We start from the raw sequence: 13,698 nt of genomic DNA on the forward strand, positions 1-13,698 counted from the left end.
CAGGGCTCGCCTGAAGCAGCACCGGATTGGAGGGCTGGGCCCCGGAAGTACTACCTAAGTCGGGGCGCCGACTACGCCGGTGCAGATCGGCGGCATGGCGGCCCGGCTGGTCGTGAGCCGGTGGGCGGCTGCACCTGTGGCCGCCCGCGCAGGCCCGCTGGTCACCTGTCGCAGGTGGTCCGGAGCCGCCGCAGACACCGTGTACGATGTAGTGGTGTCGGGCGGAGGCCTGGTGGGCGCTGCCATGGCCTGTGCTTTAGGTAAGCGCATTTCCAGAGCCACAGTGGCGGCGAACGGGGCGGCGGGGGAGCGACGAAGAGCGCGGAAACCCTGGCTCTGTGGCCCAACGACTGCGCGCGTCCCGGGCCTTGTGGTCGGTGCCCTGCCCTCCTAGGGCGGCTTCAGGGACGCGTCCGGTCAAAAGTGGGAGGGGCCTTCTGAAGCTGGCAAACGCGTGGGGGAACGGACCCGCGGGGTCGTTTCGTGTCAAGCGCAGGTGGGAGTCGTTAGCCGTTAAAAAACAAACAAACAAAACCAAAAAAACAGAACTTTGCATGTACCGTGTATACGTTTGTGGGGGTTGAGGGCAGGGAAGTAGGAGCAGCGAATCCCATTAGGGTGCCGGTGGAGCTGACACCTGTGGCTGGGCCATGGCGCTTAGGACCGAAGCTTACTGTGCAAGGTGGCCACGGGGCATAGATGGCGCCACGGATAAGACGGCACCATTTTACTGACAACCCTAGGCAACCACTCCTATGCCTACTTTTAAAAAGGTAATTAATTAGAAAGGCAGCGTGTTAGCGCGTGCTCGTCCGTCCCCTAAATGGTGCCACAGCTCGGCCTGGGTCAGGCTGGAGCCAGGAGCTCCATTCGGGGCTCCCTTGTTGGTGATGGGGGGCCCAACGGCTTGGGCCATCAGCTGCCTTCCCAGGCGCATTAATAGGGAACTGGGTCCGTCCCTGCTTCGGTTATGGGATGCCAGCCAGGCAAGCGGCAGCTTAGCCTGTTGTGCCGCTGTACCGATTACACACACACACAAATACACATCTGATTGCCTTTTCTGGATAGTTCTGTCTAAATACAACTACTCAGTGTTGTGGTTTTTGTTTTTTTGACAGGAAGAGTTAGAGAGAGAGAAAGGTCTTCCTTTTACGTTGGTTCACCCCCCAAATGGCTGCTACGGCCGGCGCACCGCGCTGATCCGAAGCCAGGAGCCAGGTGCTTCTCCTGGTCTCCCATGCGGGTGCAGGGCCTAAGGACCTGGGCCATCCTCCACTGCCTTCCCGGGCCACAGCAGAGAGCTGGCCTGGAAGAGGAGCAACCGGGACTAGAACCCGGGGTGCCGGCGCTGTAGGCGGAGGATTAGCTTAGTGAGCCACAGCGCCGGCCAACTCAGTGTTTTTAAGATTGTGTGTTAGCATGTATCAGTAGTGCGTTCTTTTTGACGGCCAAATAGTTCACTGTGTGTGCGCTTTTGTTTCATCAGTTGATGGGCACTCAGGAAGTTTCCAGTTGGGGCCAATTAATGAATAATTCTGTGACTGTTCTGTGTGGTCGTGCTTTTGGCTACTTAATCCCTGTCTGTGGAATTGTCGGGTCAGATGGCAGCTCTGTGGTCAGGGCTCTGAGATGGGCAAGCTGCTCCCAGCCAGAGTGGCCGTGCGCTGTACATTCCTTCAGCACGCATCGGGGTCGGGTCGCGGCCTCAGGGCACTTGTTCCCGCTCTTTGTTTCTGCCCATCTGTGGGCGCGAAGTGTCTGCGCTGGTGCTTCCCTGGGGACTACTGATGTTGCCTATCCTTTCACTTGCTTTTTGGCCATTTGTGTATCCTCTTTGGAGAAATGTTTATTCAGACCCTTTATTTTTATTTGTTTAATTTTCTTTATTTGTTTGAAAGAGCAGTCTTTCCTCTGCTTCACTTTTCAAATGCCTGCAATCGTGGGACTGGGCCAGGTGGAAGCCAGGAATCCGGGACTTGGTCGGGGCTTCCCACCTGGGTGGCAGGGCCCGGGTCTTGAGTGATCACCTGCTGCCTCCCAGGTGCACTCTAGCAGGAAGCTGGGATCGGAAGGGGAGCTGATATTGGAATCTGGGGTGCCATGTGACATCACCGTGTGCTTATTAATAAATTCCCAATATTAATCAGCCTGTGTGGGTTCTTGCCTAATATTCAGAGAAGAATTCTGAATACCAGCATAAATGAACGAGGCAGCATGGTACGTTGTAAGCTTTTTATTCAGTGAGAGAAATGCATAGGAGAATGAGGGCCCTATCTACGAGAGAGAGAAATCTGGATTCATACTGATTCATACCGAATACCCGGAGCCACCTGGCGGAGCATGCACCCTGGGTGGGTGGCCCAGGGCAGCACAATGGCACAAGGCCAAAGAAAGGGTTGGGCCCACTGTGTCCCTTTTTTTTTTTTTTTTTTTTTTGACAGGCAGAGTGGACAGTGAGAGAGAGATACAGAAAGGTCTTCCTTTTGCCATTGGTGCACCCTCCAATGGCCGCCGTGGCCAGCGCACTGCGGCCGGCGCACCGCGCTGATCCGAAGGCAGGAGCCAGGTGCTTCTCCTGGTCTCCCATGGGGTGCAGGGCCCAAGCACTTGGGCCATCCTCCACTGCACTCCCTGGCCACAGCAGAGAGCTGGCCTGGAAGAGGGGCAACCGGGACAGAATCCGGCACCCCGACCGGGACTAGAACCCGGTGTGCCGGCGCTGCAAGGCGGAGGATTAGCCTAGTGAGCTGCGGCGCCGGCCCACTGTGTCTCTTTAAGGGGAGTGGTTAATTAACCTGACTGGCCAGTGGGCACACAGGTGTGGCCAGGTAGGGGCATGAAGTCACACAGGGGCGTGGTCTTTCAGCTCACAAACCTAGTCAATTTAACCTGTATGCCTGCCCACAACAGAGCCAGGACTTGAACCCAGGCACTCCAATATGGGATGTGGGCGTCTTAACTGCTGTGCCAAACACCTACTCCTTACCCTTTGTTTTAATTGGGCTATTTAACTTTTTATTATTTCAGTTGTAGGAGGTCTTTCATTATATTCTGAGTACAAGTTCCTTATCAGATAAATGCTTTGCAAGTAGTTTTCTTCCATTTTGTGGTCTTTTTTACTTTCTTGACAGCGTTTTTTGAAGCATAAAATTTTTATTATTTTATTTTGACAGGCAGAGTAGACAGAGAGAGACAGAGAGAAAGGTCTTCTTTCCATTGGTTCACCCACCAAATGGCTGCTACGGCCAGCGTGCTGCGCCAATCCGAAGCCAGGAGCCAGGTGCTTCTTCTGGTCTCCCAGGCAGGTGCAGGGCCCAAGGACCTGGGCCATCCTCCACTGCCTTTCCGGGCCACAGCAGAGAGCTGGCCTGGAAGAGGAGCGACCGGGACTAGAACCCGGGTGCTGGCGCCATAGGTGGAGGATTAGCAAAGTAAGCCGCGGCGCCGGCCTCCCTTAAGTTCTGAAGCATCTCCAGAAGGGAGGTCGAGGTTTGCAGGCGTGCTTCCTCACAAGTGAAGCCCCTGGTGAGCGCGTCCTGCTCTGCCCTCTTGGCGGCAGCAGCTCACACCTTTTCTTATCTTGGCCAGAGCTGTCTCTGAGACACTACAGGCCTCTGCTCAGTCACCCAGTGACAGGTCCCAGGGCCAGGTCACTTCTCTCTATGGCTGTCTTAGGGTCTGATCTGCAGGCCCAGTCTCTAGAATTTTTGGCCCCTTTTGTTTTATAAAGACTCTGGTTCTGTTGGACCTGGGGGTTGTAGTGTGTTTTCCTGGTTATGCCAGTGTTGTGTTGGATAGGAGCTGTGATTTTCAGTGACTTAATACTCTGCACATGGAAAGCTCTGGTGTCTGCATACTGTAGTCTTACTTCCTTCTCCCGAGGCAGAGCGGTTCTGTTAGTGGGAGTTTTGCGTCATTTGCTGCTCTACAGCACATGGTGCTGGCGGACTGTGGAGCCGCCCTGCAGTTGTGGGTGGGCCGACGCGGTGCCTCTGCTGCCCAGGGCTCTCTGCATGGGTACCGGAGAGTCACGGCCCGCAAGAAGTCTGCATTCAACAGCCCAGGGACTTAGTGTGTTGGTTTTCTTGGAAATGACAAAGGGAATAATTCCTGGATTTTCCTAAAATGATATAAAACGTTGCCTTTTCTTTTTTTAGGCTATGATATTCACTTTCGTGACAAGAAGATCCTTTTGATAGAAGCCGGTCCAAAGAAAGTACTGGAGAAATTGTCAGAAACCTACAGCAACAGGGTCAGCTCCATTTCCCCCGGCTCTGCAACCCTGCTCAGCAGTGAGTAGAAGGCCCTCTTCTCAGTCCAGTCTCCTTTCCCTCTCGGCTTTCCAGTGCTTTCTGTCGAGGCATACTGTCCAGCATCTGGGCAAGAGTGCTTTCACTGAGGTGGGGGCAGGTCGGAGTGGGCTTGGTAGTCTGGTGTCTCGTTGGCGATGAGGACCCTGAGATTGTCAGCCCGTCAGTTTGCAGCCTGGGGAAGGCACCCCTGGGGCCTGTGGGTCCATCACCTGGGCATAACCTGGGCTTCACCTGGGCACTGACACGGTACAGACTCCGCTTCTAGTCGTGCTGCCCTCTCCATTTTGGGAGCCAGCCCTCCAACGAGTGCGTTCGGGGCAGACACGACTGTGCTGTGCACGCTCTCCAGATGCCAGTCCCTCGGGCTTTGCAGAAGAAGCTCCGTCACTCCCCGGCCCCTGAGCCTGTGTGTTCCTCGTCGTAACCCCGGCTGACGCTGCGGTATGGCCGTGTTTATTGCTCATCTCTCCAACCACAGAGGCAGTGCAGAAGGCAGGGGCTTTGTCCATTTTGTTTCCCACGTTATGCTCAGGACCTAGAACTGTATCTGGCACATGGAAGGTGCACAGTAAATATTTCTTAAATAAATGAATAAAAAAATATTCCTTAGCTGGAGTTTATAACTGCGATGATGAGGAACAGGAACAGCGTGGACACAGTTTTTCCTTTTAATGTCTCCTAGTTTAATGTGATCCGACTTGTTGGGTCTCTTTTCACACTGCCCAGTCTGAAACTGGGGAGCAGAGCAGCCCAGTTCTTAGCACCAAATGAACGGATGTAGAGAGAGTATTCTCTGTCGTAGCAGAACATGGAAAACAAGCTCGCACTTAACAGCTTGCCCAGGTGAGGGTGGGGGAAGGGAGGGGAGCTCTGGTCTACAGCCTCTTCTCTTCTGTAGGTTTTGGTGCCTGGGACCACATCTGCAACATGAGATACAGAGCCTTTCGGCGGATGCAGGTGCCTCTTTCTCTTTCTCTCTTTGGGCAAGATGCCTCGTTCTGCTTGTGTTAAAATACCGCAGTCCACTTCCTGCAGGCTTTCTGTGCGTGTGGGAGGAGAGACAGTGCACGTTCGTCTAAGGAAGTGAGGGGCACGGTTCCCAGGAGAACCTTCTCACTGTGTGCGTTCTGACAGACGGTGACACCTCTGATTTTCTGCTTCCGTCACCTGGGAAGGCAGAGCTCAGTGTCGGATGGGAGTGATGCTTCCTTGGTTCTAATGTCAACTCTCCTCTTGTGTCCAGGTGTGGGATGCCTGCTCAGAGGCCTTGATAATGTTTGATAAGGACAACTTGGATGACATGGGCTACATCGTGGAGAATGATGTCATCATGCACGCCCTCACTAAGCAGCTGGAGGCTGTGTCTGGTGAGGCACCGTCTCCCCATCTCCCACTCACCTGCTGGCAAGTGACCTAGTGAAGAAGGGAGTGCTCACCATCACCAGTCCCCTGGTGGCTCCACTCAGCCTTTATTTTAGCAGCTTATTCCCATATAATGTAAATACTGTGAAATTCACCCACTGAAGTGTACAATTCAGTGGTTTTTAGTGTGTTTACGGAGTTGTATAACCCTCACCACACTATCATTTTAGGACATTTTCATAACCTCAAAAGGAAACCTAGTGCTACTGTAGTCATTCTGCATTCTTGCCCCCAGCCACTGGCAACCACTGATGGGCTTTCTTTGTAGATTCCCCTCAGTAGTTCACTGTTTCTGACGTCTGACTTCTCACTGAGCACGTTTTTGAGATTCATCCATGTTGTAACACATATCGTACTTTGTTCCTTTTACGATTTGTTTGAAAGGTAGAGTTACAGAGAGAGGGAGAGACAGAGATCTTCCATCCACTGGTTCAATTCCTAAATGGCTGCATCAGCCAGGGCTGAGCCAAGCCATAGCGAGGAGCCTGGAACTCCATCTCGGTCTCCCACGGACCTGGGCCATCTTCCACTGCTTTCACGGGTGCATCAGCAGGGAGCTGGATTGGAAGTGGAGCAGGCAGGACTCAAACCAATGGCCTTGTGGGATGCCAGCATTGTGGGCCATGATTCAGCCTGATGTGCCACAATGCTGGCCTCACTTTGTTCCTTTTTGTAATTGCTAAGTGGTGTTCTATTATGTGGATATATCAAGTTTATCATCAGTTGATAAAACTAGGTTGATTCCAGCTTTTTGGCAACTAAGAATAATGCTAAGAGCATTCATGTACAAGTTTCTGTGGTGGTATGTTTTATTTCCAGGTGAGTATTTAGTTGAATTGCTGGGTCAGTTATCTGTATTTCACATCCTCATAAACTGTCAAACTGTGCTTTAATTTTTACTATTTGAAAGGCAGAAGAGACAGAGGAAGGGACACAGACACACAGAGAGAGATCTTCCATCTGCTGCTTCACTCCCCAAGTGCTAACAGCAGCTGAGGTTGGGCCAAGTCAAAGCCAGGAACTCTGAGCCCAGTCCAGGTCTCTCACATTGGTGGCAGGGGCCCCAGTACTTGAGCCATCACCTGCTTCCTTCCAGGTTGCATATCAGCAGGAAGCTGGATTCTTGAAAACAGAGCTGGGACTTTGAACCCGGCCCTCCCCTAGGGGAGGTGGGTGTCCCAACTACTGTCTTTACTGTGCCAAACACCTGCTCCTGCCAGATGAGGTTTTTTGGTTTTGTTTTGGTTTTTAAGATTTATTTTATTCATCTGAAAGAGAAGTTTCTATCTGCTGACTCACTCCCCAAATGGCTGCAGTGACTAGGGCTGGGCCAGGCCGAAGCCAGGAGCCAAGAGCTTGTTCTGGGTCTCCCAGATAGGTGGCAGGGGCCCAGGGATATGGGCCATCCTCTGCTGCTTTCCCAGGCACATCACCAGGGAGCAGGATTGGAAGTGGAGCAGCCAGGGCACGAAGTGGTGCTCACAAGGGACGCCAGCATTGCATGCTGCTGTTTAACCACAACGCTGGCCCTGCCAAACTTTTAGTGTCCTGCACCATTCATTTCACTTTCCCACCAGCATATGAGGGTGCTTCAAAAGTTCATGGGAGGGGCTGGCACTGTGGCAAAGTGGGTTAAAGCCCTGGCCGCATCGCTGGTATCCCACATGGGTGCTGGTTCAAGTCCCTGCTGCTGCACTTCAGATCCAGCTCCCTGCTGATGTGCCTCGGAAAGCAACAGAGGATGGCCCAAGTCCTTGGGCCCCTGCAGTCATATGAGAGACCCGGAAGAAGCTCCTGGCTCCTGGCTTCTGGCTTTAGATCGCCTCAGCTTCAGCCATGCGGCCATTTGGGGAGTGAACTAGTGAGTGGAAGAGCGCTCGCTCTCTCTGTCTCTACCTCTCTCTCTAACTCTCTTCCAAATAAATAAACTCTAAAAAAAATTTCGGCCGGCGCCACGGCTCACTAGGCTAATCCTCCACCTACTGGTGCCGGCACACCGGGTTCTAGTCCCGGTCGGGGCACCGGATTCTGTCCCGGTTGCCCCTCTTCCAGGCCAGCTCTCTGCTGTGGCCCGGGAGGGCAGTGGAGGATGGCCCAAGTGCTTGGGCCCTGCACCCCATGGGAGACCAGGAGAAGTACCTGGCTCCTGCCATCGGATCAGCGCGGTGCACCGGCCGCAGCGCGCCGGCTGCGGTGGCCATTGGAGGGTGAACCAACGGCAAAGGAAGACCTTTCTCTCTGTCTCTCTCACTGTCCACTCTGCCTGTCAAAAAAATAAATAAATAAATAAATAAAATTTCATGGAAAGTGGAATTAAAAAACAAGTTTATTTTGGTGGAAAAAAATTGAAATCCATGTATGTAAGTGGTCTTCACAAAGTTCACAGAAAACATGGTTTAAAAAAATTGCACCAAAACTTACCCTTGAACTCATTTTCCATGAATTAAAAAAAAAAAAAGATTTATTTTTTTGAAAGGCAGAGCTACAGAGAGGCAGAGAGAGAGAGACAGAGACATCTTCCATTTACTGGTTCTCTCCCCAAATGGCCACAACAGCCAGAACTGAGCTGATCTGAAGCCAGGAGCTTTTTCTGGGTCTCCCATGTGGGTGCAGGGGCGCAAGGACTCAAGCCATCTTCTACTGCTTAGGCCACAGCAGAGAGCTGGTGGAGTAGCCAGGTCTTGAACTGGTGCCCATATGGAATGCTGGCACTGCAGGCGGTGGCTTTACCCACAGCGCTGGCCCCATCCATGAATATTTTGAAGTGACCTCATATAAGGCTTCTAGGTTTTTCCACATCATTGTCAATACTTATTTTCCTTTCTTAAAAAAAAAAAAAAAAATACAAGTGGGCTGGCATTGTGGCTCAGTGGGTTAAATTGGTCTATGATGCCAGCATCCCATATTGGAGTGCTGGTTCCAGTTCCAGTTTCTCCACTTCCAATCCAGCACCCTGTTAATGTGCCTGGGAAGGCAAAAGATGGCCCAAGTACTTGAAGCCCTGCTGTCCAGGTGGGAGACCTGAATGGGGAGTGAATCAGTGGATGGAAGATCTCTATCTCTTCTTCTCTGTCACTCTGCCATTCAAGTAAATGTATCTTAAAAAAAATAACCACTGTTGTGGGTGTGAAGTGGTACCTCATTATAGTTTAGCAGAGAGCTGGATTGGAAGTGGAGCAGGCGGGACGCGAACTGGCGCCCACATGGAATGCCGGCACTCCGCCAGAGCTGAGCTGATCCGAAGCCAGTAGGTTCATTCAGGTCTCTCATGTGCCTTGGGCCATCTTCTGCTTTCTCAGGCACATTATCAGGGAGCTGGATCGAAGTGGAGCAGCCAGGACTTGAACTGGCACCATAAGAGATGCCGACGCTGCAGGTGGTGGCTTTACCAACTACACCACAGCACTGGCCAGTTTTTTCTCTTTTAGCCTTTCTTTGCTCATATTTTGACATTGAGCTTATTTAAGCCACTTTATTGAGATATTACCAACATACACAACACTACAGGTATGTTTATAGCTTGGCTTTATAAGAGACCATATTACTTTCATGATCTGTAAAATGAGAGGACTTTCAGAGGGGAGAATCTCTTACGCAGCGTAGCACTTGGTTCAGCCTGCAGTCTTCCCACCCTGCCTACTCGGGAAGCATCTGCGGGCTCACTGAAGGGCGGAGTGAAACCAGAAGGTGTGCCTCAGGCTGGGACTGCACAGAGCGCTTTAACACCCCCCTCCCCAACACACACGGTGTGACAGTCACTCCTGTGGCTTCTGCTGTTAATCGGCTCTCAGACCTGGCACTCATAACTTGGGTTACTTTTCAGATCTTTTCTTGTTTGGCAATAAGTGACAAGACACAGCCGTCCCGGAACCATGCTTTAGGTTTAATTACAGCTTCTTCCTCAGTCTGCGTGGCCTTTCTAATGTTTTCTTCTTCTCTCTCTTGACCTCCCCAGACCGCGTGACGGTTCTCTACCGCAGCAAAGCCGTGAGCTATACCTGGCCGTGTCCGTTTCTCATGGCAGACTCCAGCCCTTGGGTCCAGATTACCCTAGGTGATGGCAGCACCCTCCAGACCAAATTGTTGGTAGTTGAAGATTCTTATTTTGCCAGGGGTCATGCATGGCTACTTCTTATCCTGGATTTTAGGGCCTCTAGTTTTAGATTTAAGCTATAGTTTAATTTCATTTTTGGCATGATCTTGGTTATATGATTAGTACCCACTCAGCCTAAGTTAAGAAGGTCTTGTAAATCTTAGGACCATCTGTGGTCATGAAATAAAGGACAGCAGGCCTCACAGGGACAAGAACCAGGGATGGAGACTCCTCTGGCCGTCTCCGGCCCCCTGTGGTCATCTGTTGCTCTCTCAGCTCCTCCTCTTACAAGGCATCCGCTCCTGGCCTTACACCAGGACTGTTCAGCTCCAGGGCTGCCCCACACTGAAACTTTCCATACTGTTCTCAATATTTAAACTAGAGAGAATCTGGCTAATGAGCTTGGAGCTGGTACCTGTTGGGTCAGATGACCGGCTTTAGCTCTGTTAGCCAGGGCTGAGGTCACATAGTCTAAGGCCAGCCCTCTAGGGCCTCTATGCAGATGGGCTTGCCATCAGTCTGCAGTAGACCGCTGTAGGCAGCAGAGAAAACGTGGGGAGCCGTTTAGGAAGAGGCTGTAGGACTCAGCAGGCGCTTGTCTCCGTGCAGATCGGTGCTGATGGTCACAACTCGGGAGTTCGGCAGGCTGCAGGAATCCCGAACGTTAGCTGGAACTATGACCAGTCCGCGGTAGTGGCCACTTTGCATTTATCTGAGGTGAGATCCTGGGCCGCCAGCTGGGGGCCCACCCATGGGCACTAGGCACTTCTCACAAGAACTCCTCTGTTGCAGGCCACGGAAAACAACGTAGCGTGGCAGAGATTTCTTCCCTCTGGGCCCATTGCTCTGCTTCCGGTAAGAGGTCCTCCTGGCTCGTGCCTTCCTCCTTTAGGCCTCTGGTTTCACGGGGACATGCCCAGGCTGGCACTGCTTCCCCTCGTCTCTCTGTGCTTGAGAGCTCCCAAGTACGGAAGTTCAGCCTTGGCATTGATCTTTTGACGCAGCTCTCGGACACCTTGAGTTCCTTGGTTTGGTCCACGTCCCACGAACATGCAGCAGAGCTGGTCCGCATGGATGAGGAACAGTTCGTGGATGCCGTTAACTCTGCCTTTGTGAGTGTTGACTTGTCCCTCTGCCAGTGCATTGCAGGGGCAGATAAAGGTGGCTTTGAATAAGGAAAGAGAGCTAAGCCATCGGCTCCCCTTTGTAACTAGCTGGATCTGGATCCTGTGGAGGGTGCAGCGGGAAACGAAACACCGGCAGTGCTAACAGACACACTCTTTAGAGGGTTGTGGCTGCTCTTAGGCCGAATGAAACAACTGCCCGGCTTCTGATTAGCATCGACCTTGGAAGCTATAATCCATTCTAAGTGTGAACAGCTCCACGAGGTCCCAGGTAGCTGGGCCTTGAAACCTGACTCACTGAGGTGTTCCCAGGGAGGGGCTGGGTGCATTGCAGCCCAGAGCTTGAGTGAGCTTGGAACCAGGCCTGAGTTCCTTACTGGTTCCTCCTGTAATCTGAAAAATGGGGCATGGAACTGCCTACCTCTTCAGGATTGAAGATTTATAGAATGAGAATTTTTGCAAAATGCCAAGATATTCATTGGGTATGTTGGAGGTGCTCAACCAGCAGCAATAATTTTGCTGGAGTAGACACAGCCTTTAGATAAGACGGGCACCACTATTTTTGGAATGTAAATGCCACATTGGGCTACATTCACTAACAGAGTGCTTGCCACGTGCCAGGTCCAGGACAGTTTTCTATTTAATTAATTCAGTAATGCTTTGAGGTAGATGCTATTAATGTCCTTGTTTAGAGATTAGGAACTTGCCTGTGTTCCAAGAGCTAGAGACAAACTTGGATTCTGAACTCCACCTGGCCCTCAGAGCCTGTGTTTTGAAGCACGAAGCCTTATGTCCTCACTACATTCTTCACAGTGAGGAATGTTCACTATGTAGTAGCGATGACAGTAAAAGGAAGTGGATGCCAAGGTCAGCGGAGCGTGCTGTCTGTCCCTCCCTGGTCACTCAGGTACACTTTTTGACACAGGCAGCCCCTCTGTAGCATTCAGCAGTTCCCAGTGCCTTTTCTGTAGATGCAGGACGAGTGAGACAGCCCCCTTTCGGGAAACTTGCAGCCAAGGGAGAGGAAGGTATGTGAGTGACACTCAGTGCAGCGGTAGAAGCCTGCTTGGGGTGCTGGGGATCACAGGGAAGGAAGACGGGTAGAGGAGGGCTCCTGGGCGGTCCTGAGAGGTGACATGGGGAGGGGACGAGGCAGGATGTCTTGAGGCACGCTGTGGCCAGCTCGTGAGCAGCTGGGCTCGATCTACAACCTGTGGGCAGTGATGGGAAGTCGAATTTTACCCTTGCTGGAGGGCTTGTCACTGTGGTCATGATCTGTTCAGGTATATTAGGTAGCCTTACTCTTAGCTGTGGTCTCATAAAAGCTTTCTTTGTTGAGTTTTTAATTCCCTGCTCATCACTGATTACCTGTCATCTTGTTTGTTTTGGCCATGCTGCTCAGTGGAGTGATGCCAACCACACGGACTTTGTCGACTCAGCTGGCAGCTTGTTGCAACACGCTCTCGCCCTTCTGAGGCCCACCAAGGTCTCAGCTCGCCAGCTGCCCCCAAGCGTAGCCCGGGTGGACGCCAAGAGCCGAGTGCTGTTTCCCCTGGGGTGGGGACATGCTGCTGAGTATGTTCGGCCTCGAGTGGCCCTCATTGGGTAAGATGGGAAACGGAGCAGGGCGCCCCCTCTCACCGTACTGCTAGAAGCCACGTCTGAACTCTGCATTACTCTTAGGGATGCAGCCCACAGAGTCCACCCGCTTGCAGGACAAGGAGTCAACATGGGCTTTGGGGATATCTCCAGCCTGGCCCATCACCTCAGCAGTGCAGCCTTCAATGGGAGAGACCTGGGTAAGGACTAATGCAGAGGTCAGAGTTAACGGCAGTCACAGTGCCCAGATGGCCCTCAGGAGTGGGATGGAGTGGACTCAAATAAGAAGCATCTGGTTTTCCAGGAGAGGGGAGACTTTATCAGGGATTAGACTTTCCCCTTTCCACTTTCTCCCAGGCTCCATGAGCCATCTCACAGGTTATGAAACAGAGAGACAGCGGCACAACACTGCACTCCTGGCAGCCACAGACTTACTGAAGAGGCTGTATTCCACCAGAGCCACGCCGCTGGTGCTCCTCAGGACGTGGGGCCTGCAGGCCACCAATGCAGTGTCGCCACTCAAAGTAAGAGGCTGTGCTCGGCCCTCTGGGACTCGTGCTCATTGAGGAATGACTTGTAAACAGTCATTACTTTCTTTAAATTTGTTTTGAATGAGTTTTGACTACAAAATCACTATTATCTTCATTGTGTACCTGGCTCAGTGTTATGAGCCAAAACTGCTTTCTTGGCTTACTGGGGTTAGCGTCCCCAGACAGTAACTTTCTCTACAGAAGGACTTAAGATGAACATGTTTAGCCCTTGTTGCTTTGCCAGCTTCTTTCCTGAGAAACTTCCATTTACTCTCTCTGTCTAGCATCGGGGACTCTTGCCAAGTTTTTGCTCTTCAGCTATTTTAAAGTGTTTTCTTCACCCGCCCTCACAGCTTGCAGTATCAGAATATCACTCACTCTGTTTCGTTTCCTTTTCCTCCAGGGACAGATCATGGCCTTTGCAAGCAAATGAGTGCTCCTCTTCCGAGAGTATGTTGATGAGAAAAGACTATCGCAGCCTAAGACCATCACACGTTTCCAAGCTTTAAGTTAATAAATTTGTTAAAATGCTTGTTTCTTTCTTGCTTTTGGTTAATGGCCTGTGGAACCCAAATAACGCCCAGCCAAGGAACGAGCCCCAGAGACGACTCTCATGA

General features: G+C 51.8%; 1 protein-coding gene across 1 annotated transcript; it reads left to right on the forward strand.

Annotated features, from left to right (window-relative positions):
• Nucleotides 1–38: 38 nt before the first annotated feature.
• On the forward strand, nucleotides 39–13,613 carry COQ6 (coenzyme Q6, monooxygenase). The gene is made up of 12 exons (XM_002719654.5): nucleotides 39–260; nucleotides 4,158–4,292; nucleotides 5,212–5,270; nucleotides 5,557–5,680; nucleotides 9,691–9,821; nucleotides 10,438–10,545; nucleotides 10,621–10,683; nucleotides 10,833–10,940; nucleotides 12,355–12,557; nucleotides 12,636–12,751; nucleotides 12,909–13,075; nucleotides 13,485–13,613. The coding sequence occupies exons 1-12, from the start codon at nucleotides 95–97 to the stop codon at nucleotides 13,512–13,514; spliced, it is 1,410 nt and encodes a 469-aa protein (XP_002719700.1). The 5' UTR covers nucleotides 39–94; the 3' UTR covers nucleotides 13,515–13,613.
• The last annotated feature ends 85 nt before the right edge of the window (nucleotides 13,614–13,698 follow it).

Source organism: Oryctolagus cuniculus, chromosome 20, assembly GCF_964237555.1.
Source record: "Oryctolagus cuniculus chromosome 20, mOryCun1.1, whole genome shotgun sequence".
Taxonomy (NCBI): Eukaryota; Metazoa; Chordata; class Mammalia; order Lagomorpha; family Leporidae; genus Oryctolagus; species Oryctolagus cuniculus.

Bases quoted from the DNA above. Each gene is read 5' to 3' on its own strand.
- COQ6 (XM_002719654.5), top strand. From the start codon at position 95: ATGGCGGCCCGGCTGGTCGTGAGCCGGTGGGCGGCTGCACCTGTGGCC. The intron at 10,684-10,832 runs GTAAGAGGTCCT...CTTTTGACGCAG, and splicing joins GGCCCATTGCTCTGCTTCCG to CTCTCGGACACCTTGAGTTC. The intron at 12,752-12,908 runs GTAAGGACTAAT...ACTTTCTCCCAG, and splicing joins CTTCAATGGGAGAGACCTGG to GCTCCATGAGCCATCTCACA.